Source organism: Trichinella spiralis, assembly GCF_000181795.1.
Source record: "Trichinella spiralis strain ISS 195 chromosome Unknown Scfld9, whole genome shotgun sequence".
Taxonomy (NCBI): domain Eukaryota; kingdom Metazoa; phylum Nematoda; class Enoplea; order Trichinellida; family Trichinellidae; genus Trichinella; species Trichinella spiralis.
Window position 1 is genome coordinate 1,917,894 of NW_003526948.1, and position 9,497 is coordinate 1,927,390.

At 32.1% G+C, this 9,497-nt stretch overlaps 2 protein-coding genes across 2 annotated transcripts; one reads left to right on the plus strand and one right to left on the minus strand.

The window, feature by feature from the left end:
* Positions 1-367: 367 nt before the first annotated feature.
* On the minus strand, positions 368-3,152 carry Tsp_11609 (EF hand domain containing protein). The gene is made up of 9 exons (XM_003371474.1): positions 3,092-3,152; positions 2,878-3,045; positions 2,638-2,780; positions 2,028-2,157; positions 1,633-1,739; positions 1,349-1,596; positions 1,156-1,289; positions 939-1,087; positions 368-448 (listed from the first exon to the last, which is right to left on the minus strand). Exons 1-9 carry the CDS (start codon positions 3,150-3,152, stop codon positions 368-370), a joined length of 1,221 nt encoding a protein of 406 aa, XP_003371522.1.
* Positions 3,153-4,066: 914 nt separating this feature from the next.
* On the plus strand, positions 4,067-8,211 carry Tsp_11610 (protein kinase C iota type). The gene is made up of 18 exons (XM_003371475.1): positions 4,067-4,080; positions 4,220-4,297; positions 4,383-4,504; positions 5,530-5,619; positions 5,700-5,750; positions 5,855-5,940; positions 5,999-6,136; positions 6,212-6,308; positions 6,371-6,486; positions 6,534-6,713; positions 6,744-6,851; positions 6,965-7,046; positions 7,096-7,195; positions 7,272-7,359; positions 7,416-7,563; positions 7,628-7,707; positions 7,792-7,887; positions 7,939-8,211. The coding sequence occupies exons 1-18, from the start codon at positions 4,067-4,069 to the stop codon at positions 8,209-8,211; spliced, it is 1,947 nt and encodes a 648-aa protein (XP_003371523.1).
* Positions 8,212-9,497: the final 1,286 nt, after the last annotated feature.

Genomic DNA, 9,497 nt, shown 5'->3' on the forward strand with positions numbered 1-9,497 from the left:
TGAATCTCCCAGTGAAGATGAAGTAAAAATATTTCACATTTCGATATGTATATATATGTATTTTCAGACAAAATTTGTTCATTATTCCTATTTTTGACTTCACTACCTATTTTCCACACTTGTATTAGACTTTATTAAATGAATTTTTCCAATCACTGAGTTGAAACGTTTAGCTGTAAAATTTATCAGCAGCTACATCTTTTTTGCATAAAATATACGATGAGACTGAACGGTTCAGTGTTGTCTGTCATTCAGAATGTTAGCATTTGTTTTCCCTCTTTCTAGTTTGCTTTACATTTTGAGAATTCTTTCTAACAGTCACAAAGCGTTCGTTTTACTAAAGAAGCCATTTAGCATCTTTAAGCAACTATGCTTTTTCTGATGGGACGGATTCAGCTACGACTTTTATCGGATGCCCCAACTGCTTCGGTATACCAAATGCAACAATCTAAAATAGAGCACGCAATAACAGAATCGCAAATATATAAATGTTACTTGAATTGCACTAGACGGATGGACTTCAGTTTTTGTTTTGGTCGATAAAATAAAGTTCTGTGATTTTTCAAATGAAAATTCAATTTGTTCTTCATTATTCAAATTCTAAATGAATATAGCGTATGGTAATGCGTTCAGATGCTGACGTGTACTTTACAAGCGTTACTTTGCTTTCAAAAAGAATTGCAGCAAATTCATTTCTTTCATACAAAAGTAATTTGTAAGTGTCACTTTCATGCAGAATATGGTGGAAATTTTCTGAAAGAAAATGGCACAATGCTTGCCATTTTCCGCTGCTTATAGTTTGAATATGGAGCACCTCGATTTGTTCAATCGCTACTTTGCTGGATATTCGAATGGAAAATGGGCAGACCGAAAAAAAAATTTTTTTAAGTATTGTACGACTGTGAAGCAACAAAAATCTTATAAATTCGATTTATTACTTCATCTAGTTCCAGCTTGTAATTGCAGCCCATCGATTCAAGTGACAGCCACATATCTGTTGTGTCTGATTTGCAATCTTCGGCTTCCATTTCATGAAGCTCAAGGAAGTCTCGAAGAGTGAGTTCTTCATTTTTCAAATCAAAGTGTTCTATAGATTAAAATTAGAAAATAAAACGAAAGATAGCTCGCTTTTCTGAATTGTTCAATTTCAAATACCTTGAATGACATTCCATTCTTCATCGCTTACAGTTTCATCGCCTGTACGGATGTTGTACAGATTGAACTCTTCTCGAGTAAGCGTTCCGTTGTTGTCCAAGTCGCAGAGATCAAAAATGTTCATCAAAGCAAGTCTTGAATTTCAAACAAATACAACACAAACAGCAATTTATGTTGACAATACGTTTTTTACTTCATTTCTTTGGTCAAGCAAGGCTTTCCAGCTCTGTCAACTTTCAGAAGTGGCACTTTATTTTTCTCGCTTTCAATTGTCTTTCTAGGCTTGAACAGACACTGTGTCGTAAATGGGACAATAATATATCTGCCTGCAGGTAATTGTTGGTGAATAATAGATTTTCCCTGAAAATGTTTGGCTAGTAAATCATTCCTGAACTTGATCCGTGCATAATTCTTCTTTTCCACTGAACAGTCAGTTGAATACTGAAATTATCATATTACACAAGAATTGAATCTCACCTGCGATGTATCACTGTCAGTTGCTGATAACTGCACAACACGGTCATCTTCATCATAAATGATAATCCACACGTCAACTGTCTGCATAGGTTTGGTGTCAAACGCTCCTAAAACAGAAAATCTGATTTAATAACTTCAAATTATTAGATACTGATAAAAATAGAAGTGTCGCTGAAGTTCAATTCAAAGCTCAGCTGTAATTGAACTTATAAATATGTACAATACACAGAATTAAGCATCGCAAACGGATAGATATTTATTCATTTTAATATATGGAAATCAGAAGGTATATAAAAAACTGAATTAATAATTCTGAAAAAAATCAATGTAAAATATTCAATCATTATGGAAATAACTATAAGAAATTTAAAAAAATGTATATGAGAGAAACTAACCAGCAAGATGTTGAATTTCAATTGTAATATTTTGCAGTTCAACATTTGTTATTCTGTACTGATGACTGGAAATTATCGTTTGGTTTTCAATATGATCGAGTACAAAAAATCCTCTACGCTCCACGCAATTCTGCAATAAAATACACGTTTCAGTGATGCTTGGAAATTCAAGAAAGTACTTTTCTTTAATAACTGCACCGCTATAATGTAAAATTACCATCGTATCATTTGCATCGTCGTTGTTACCGTCGTCATTAGGAGACAATTCTTTTTAAAAAATGAAAATCAATGTGGAACATATGAAATTTTTATGAAAATAATAAACCAACTTGTTTCATCCTTTTTCAGCATTTTGTAATTGGCCAAAGATAGTTGTTTCAGCTCATTTATAGCCTCTTCATAGCAAATAATAAGCTGAAAGAGAAATCTAGATGTAACTTTGATACATCCTTAAATGTAGCGCGTACTTTATTGTATTCTATGGACTGTTCACCATCATCTGAATCGACTTTTGAATTTAATGCGTCAATTTCAAAGTCCATCAATTGCGAATTATTCTTTTAATAAATGAACAAGCATAAAAGTTACGTTTAATTCAATTTTTTCATACTTCAGTCATCAAGGCGTTCAATTTGGAAATGCTGATTGTACCACAGTTGGATTTATCGAAGCATCGAAAAGCATCGCGCAACGTATCCTCTTTAACGGGTTTTATCATTTTAAATATTTCACAAAACGTCAAAAAACTGAATGCTGAAATTTAATTTGCCAATAGTTAAATTTCAAGACCATATGAGAACATTTTGATATTGCTATCAAATATTTTAAAACAAATGCACTAATCACTTACGGCATTCTTCACTTTTAGGTAAATCATCAATTGATGGACTGCAGCCAGCCACTTGCAATGCTTGCAGAAGCTCATCAACAGTTTTTAAATCACATGACAAGCTACCTTTTATTAAAACAAAAGCAATTTCCGCTTCTTTTTCATCAGAAGTTTCCATCATCTCAGTTTCTGAATAAGTAAACGCGGCCATTACGTTTATTGAACACATACATACCAGACGCTAACCAGCACCATGACAACCAAACAAACATTAAGTAAACTGTGTATTGTTCCATTTTGCTTCTTTAGTATTTATTTTAAATGATAATTAATATTTTTCAAAAGATAAATTGAGTCATTTTTAAAAAATAAAATAAAATAAAATAAAAATAATTATTGTATGTCAGTTGATAAAATGCTGAGAGTATTTCCATATTTCAGAATAAAAGTTTCTACCAACCACATAGTGAGAGTTCATGCACTTAAAACATGCACTTGGCAAAGACTGCTTTTAAAAACATTCTTAATAAAATTTATTAAATGTGATCAATTCAAATTATTAAAAAATTTTTTAAAAATTATTCTCTCGTATTTTACAAGATAATATAACAAGCCAAATGGACGCAGAAAATTTTTTAAACTTATGCCTAAAGTTTATTTAAAAAAATAAAAATGATTGGTGAATTATATTTTTCAATATATTGCAACGGTTTTAAAAAAATTTATTTTTAAAACACATTTGTTGACACTTTTTGACACCTCAACTTTTGTTTTCACTTAAACCTGCAAATCATTAATAGAACAGTTATTTTCTGTACTGTCACGATGCTTTGAATATGAAAGAATGCAGTTTTCAAGGTGTTCGTATTTACTCTACGACTGTTAAGATTAGAATATTTTCAAATTTTCAATTATCTAAACACCGTCAACTGCATTTTTATTGAATGCCTTTATTTGAATAACTATATTAATTAATTATACAAGTCAAATTTCTACTGCTTGTTTATTTTGAGTTGCTCTTGTTATGCGGCAGTTTTTTTCAATTTTGGCTTATTTGATTCTGTGTTTGGATGAAATCATTTATCCACTGAAACAGGTAAAAGACTAATAAATTACTGACTGAAAAGTTTTGCGCCATTCAGGTGTTTCTACCTTTAAGCAGCAGAACTATATTTATTTACTGTTATGCTTTTATAGCTTTCTTGTTTTCATGAAGCTCGGAAAGTTCTTTTGTACTTTTACTGCTGTGACCTTTTATAATTTGCGCTATTTCATATCGCAATACATGTTCGAAATTTTATATCTTTCACTTTGCTTTTATCTCACGTGCTAAGTTTAATTTGATTTGAAGTAAAACTTTTAGTCCGAACTGTGATAAATGCCAGAACCCCTTTCCAGAAGTTCTACTTCAAGCCTGTCGTATTGTTTTAGCGCAATGGAGGTGAAGCTGAAAATTGCCTTTAAAGAGTAATTCATGAAATGACAACTTTGATATGTATTTCTTGATTTTTTTTTATTTTTTTTAGTGATGTGATGATTCTGTACGCTCATCCGCCTTTAAGTTTGGAGCAATTTTACCAAGAAATTCGTTTAGCATGTCAGTTTGACGCTAAACATCCGTTCACAGTTAAATGGATGGATGAAGAAGGTAAATCTTTTTGAATTTCAATTTTATAACAGAATTTATGCAATTGATGTTACCGAGTTGTAGAAGTAAATTGAGTTATGCATGACAGTACGATTCGAATATTACAAAAATGGAGTTGGCAGTTAACATTACTAAATAGCTATGGATCACCTTTATTTATTCAGTCTGCATTTCATGAAGAACTGTATTTTTGCTGGGTATTGGAAATGCTTTGTAGTGTTTTTTGTTTTAATTTGTTCACAGTTTTTTTCTGAAAGGTTTATTCAAACCTGGTGGAAAGGAATTTGTAAAATCTTTTAATATAAAAACGCGGTCGGAATTGTTTGATTTGTAGGTGTAAAGTTGCGCTTATTCACGTTAGAAAACAATAAGCTGTACAAAGTTTTGCCATAGCCTTGACGTGTTCACTTGACCTACAGTATTATATAGGACAGATGCGATAAGGCAGAAGTGCAATATTCACTTATTTTTGTTGAAAAGTATAATGATGGAATGCTTTTGTTGTTTTTCGGCTTGATAACTTTAGCGCTTTGCAGTGTATTTGTGAAATATTAAAATAAACAGTCTTTGATTCTGATGTGCATAAATGATTTTTATCATAAGCAGAACTGTCTCTGTTATTTTTGCAATTTTGATTTCAAATTTGAATTTGACTATTACTTACTATAATTGTACATGAAATCTTCTAGAGGGATATTATGAACTTGTTATTTTTATTTTATGTAGAACAAGCTTCTTCTTGAAATGTAATTGCAGTTTTTGAAAATACCTTTTACGTAATAGGGTAAGAAAAGATGTTGCGAAAACTTTGCAATGTTGAATTCTGCTGAATATTTTAGTATGTTTGTATCATATAATTCTAATATATTTATACGATTATATTATATATATATATATATATATATATAATTGTTTTAAATTAATTTTAGACAATAATGTACTAGAAATTTCAGAGTTTAGTGAATAAATGTTCATGTATATTTGTAATGTCAAAATTTTTTTCTGGTTTATAAATTTATTTTCAGGTGATCCGTGCACAATATCTTCGCAGATCGAGCTGAATGAAGCGCTTCGACTTTATGAAATTAATAGAGACAATGAAATTTTCATTCATGGTAAGCTTTGAATGAAAAACTGAATTCTTACTTGTCATCTGAGCTTTGTTTATGCTTATGTTTTTCCTTATTTTTCTTAGTTTTCTCCGGCTTGCCGGTTCAACCAGGTCTCCCTTGTTTAGGTGAAGACAGTACGTTTAATTGTTATTTTTATTATGTAATATATATGTATATATATATATGTGTGTGTGTGTGTGTGTATGTGTGTTATGATTAAAAACGTTGATTTTATCAGAGCATGTATATCGTCGGGGCGCCCGTCGATGGAAAAAATTTTACCGTATTCATGGTCATTTGTTTACTGCCAAGCGTTTCAACAGAGTGCGTTCAGCAAGATTATTATCCATTTATTTATTAGTGAAAACATTTTGTTATTCAGAGAGCAATTTGTGCAATATGCAGGGACCGCGTATGGGGTTTAGGTAGGCAAGGATTTCGTTGTGTTACTTGCAAGCTAGCTGTACACAAAAAATGTCACAAGTTGGTCAAACTATCTTGCCCTGGTTTTCCGTTGACGGTTTGCATGTTTTAATTATATATATATATATATATATATATATATTCTGTATTCATATTATGATATGTTTTTTAGCCGGATGTGATGGCATCGAGCATCTCATCGGCGAATAGTTCCAGTGCTGTGGTGTTAGATTCATCGCCTTCACGTTATGCCATTGCTCATTCGAAACGTATGTTGAGTTTGTTGGTTTGGTTTTGTGAGAATTGGATTTAGTTTACTGAATTTTTTCAGATGTTTACGATAATGAAATGTTTATGGAAAATGATGCAGCTTTGCCGATTCATGCAGATAATAATAGCAGCCGAGCAGTTGTTGATGGGGCCAATGACGAGGAAACCGTCGTTACAGTATGTATTTTTATCATCAGATATGATTTTAGCTCCGATTTTTTTAGAGTTCAAAATGTCATGGCATTACTATTGACGATTTTAATCTTTTGAAAGTAATTGGTCGTGGTTCGTACGCGAAAGTGTTGCAGGTAGAATACAAGAAAACTGGCCAACTGTATGCTATGAAAGTGATAAAAAAGACGATGGTCACTGACGAAGAAGTATGCGTTGTAACTTGTATATATGTATATATTGTTATTTTTGCGTTTATTCAGGATATTGACTGGGTACAAACGGAAAAGCATGTCTTTGAGACCGCTTCCAATCATCCATTTTTGGTTGGATTGCATTCATGTTTTCAAACGTCGAGCAGGCAAGACACAGTTTTTTATCTACTTTTTTTGTATTAACTTTTTTTCTTTTTGCATTTTCTGTGTTTAGATTGTTTTTTGTCATTGAATTTGTACCCGGTGGAGATTTGATGTTCCATATGCAGCGCCAGCGCCGATTACCTGAAGAGCATGCACGATTTTATTCAGCTGAAATCATTTTGGCGCTTTATTTTCTCCACTCTGGAGGTTTGTTATTTACTTTCTTAAAACGTTTACGAATATTGGATGATATTAGGCATAATTTACCGGGATCTGAAGTTGGATAACGTGTTGATCGATGCTGACGGTCACATCAAATTGACAGACTACGGCATGTGCAAAGTAGGCAGTTTGTTGTTTATTTGCTTGCACTGTTTAAGTGCACAACAATTAAATAAAATTTACATGCCATTCATTGCGAATCACTTTTAGGAAGGTGTCGGAATTGGCGATACGACGAGCACATTCTGCGGAACGCCAAACTACATTGCACCGGAAATATTACGAGGCGAAGAATACAGTAAGTGGCAGTGGAATTTTTTAAAATAGTTTTGTATTTTATTTGTTGTTTCGCAGTCTGAAATACGCTTGCTTGTAGGCTTCAGCGTGGATTGGTGGGCGTTGGGCGTTTTGATGTACGAGATGATGGCCGGGCGTTCACCATTCGATATTGTCGGCATGGTGGACACACCTGATCAGCAGACAGAAGATTATTTATTCCAAAGTGACATCGACAATGCTTCTATTTTGAAAAATTTACATCGCTTAATATTATCTCATTTGTTAAGTTATTTTGGAAAAGACAATACGCATACCGCGTTCGCTTTCTGTCAAAGCAGCTTCTGTGCTCAAGGGATTTTTGAACAAAGTAATTTTTTCAATTATGCTTTAAATATTTTGATTAAAAAGTGCTTTGTCAGAGAAATTCAACAATTCGTTGTTGTTTTTGCAGAATCCAGCGGAGCGCCTCGGATGCACGCAACCGTTGGAACAAGGATTTGAGGACATTAAAAATCACGCCTTCTTCAGAAATATTGAATGGGAATTGGTCAGCAGTAAAAAATCAGTACTCCATAGCAGTGTTAAGGAATTTTTTTAGGTTGAAGCGAAACAAATTACCCCACCATATCGACCATTGATAAAGGACAATCGTGACTTGGAGCATTTCGACCGACAGTTTACTGACGAGCCTGTCCAATTTTCTCCTGACGAACAGTTCGTTTATACAGCAGTTGTCTCTCTTCCACCAATTTATTTACTCTGCTATTCTTTGTTTCTGTTTAGAAGCGACATGGCCAAAATCGACCAATCTGAATTTGAGGGATTTGAATATGTCAATCCATTTCTGATGACTTTAAATGATGCAGTCTAAGTTGAACCAAAATTTATGATAGATATTTCAATGAAGTTTTCACCATTACATTTTTTATTTGAAAATAATTGCAGCTATGCTTTTATTTCCAATACGGATTATGCGAAATTTAAATAAAATCTTATTTGTTATTCATGAAATATATATATATATATATATATATATATATATATATATATATATATTTATTTATTTATTTATTTATTATTTATTTATATATTTATATATATATACATATATATTCTGCATTTATACAATTTGTTTGTCGAGCTTTTTCTTTTTTGATTTTTACCAATCTATATAGCAACTATTAATTGGTAATAAACTTAAAATTTTAGGTGTTTCTATTTCTACTACTCATTGTGTTTCACATGAACAAGAGAAACTCCAGTTATCCAAAACAACAGAAAATTGCATATCAGTTTTGTGAGTGCTAAACAATGTAGTGACAATTATTTGTGAAAATTCTTTTTCAGTACAATATGTTGTGATGTAACAAAGTAAAATGTAATTCCCTCTCCACAGTTTCATTCAATTTACATCGAAAAACTTGAAAAAGAACCATATAGCATGTTAAGAATTGCTAAGAAATTTTTTGACGAAACCTTATCGTTTCAGTCTGGATTTTGTTACGGTGAATTTCACAAAAATCTGCAACTTCAGAAATCAAAATGTTACCATGCATATTAAAGGTGCATAAATGTTCAAAAACTGCATCACTATTTGTGAGCACACACCAGACAGATTCATGAAGAAGGAAAATGTAAAGCATGATCAAAATGTAACGAGAAACCACAATAGATTCATTTCATATATGAATGAATAATGTATGTTGGAAGAAATAGCGAAAATAAAAGATATTACAGGTATGCTTCAATTACCACCAATTCACCAAACGGATTTTGTACTTGCTTACTAAGGGATTTTTACTCGAAGATAATTTTTTCTTCACTTTTACGAAATATTAACTACGTAATGGCCAACAAGGAATAAATGACCTCTAAATTTCGCAGTTTCCCCAACATAATACGTTGGTAACATGCCATTTTTTTCAGAATACCTAGAGAAATACGCAACCAGGAATGCTGCCGGTAAATTTAATATAGTTGTCTAACTGTTCCTGCTCGATTCAAACGGATTCAAGCCATATTGGAGAAAAACGTTTGTCCAACAATTTCGAAATTTTGCGGGCTACAGAATTTGCCTGTTTCGCAATAAAAGGGTTCTCAAAATTTCGTATTTTTAAATCATTATACACTTAAACAGATATCTTATAGATCTATGTA

Bases quoted from the DNA above. Each gene is read 5' to 3' on its own strand.
- Tsp_11609 (XM_003371474.1), bottom strand. From the start codon at position 3,152: ATGGAACAATACACAGTTTACTTAATGTTTGTTTGGTTGTCATGGTGC. The intron at 1,290-1,348 runs GTAAAAAACGTA...TTGAAATTCAAG, and splicing joins TGCTTGACCAAAGAAATGAA to ACTTGCTTTGATGAACATTT. The intron at 1,088-1,155 runs GTATTTGAAATT...TTTAATCTATAG, and splicing joins AGAATGGAATGTCATTCAAG to AACACTTTGATTTGAAAAAT.
- Tsp_11610 (XM_003371475.1), top strand. The intron at 5,751-5,854 runs GTACGTTTAATT...TGATTTTATCAG, and splicing joins CCCTTGTTTAGGTGAAGACA to AGCATGTATATCGTCGGGGC. The intron at 7,360-7,415 runs GTAAGTGGCAGT...GTTGTTTCGCAG, and splicing joins ATTACGAGGCGAAGAATACA to TCTGAAATACGCTTGCTTGT.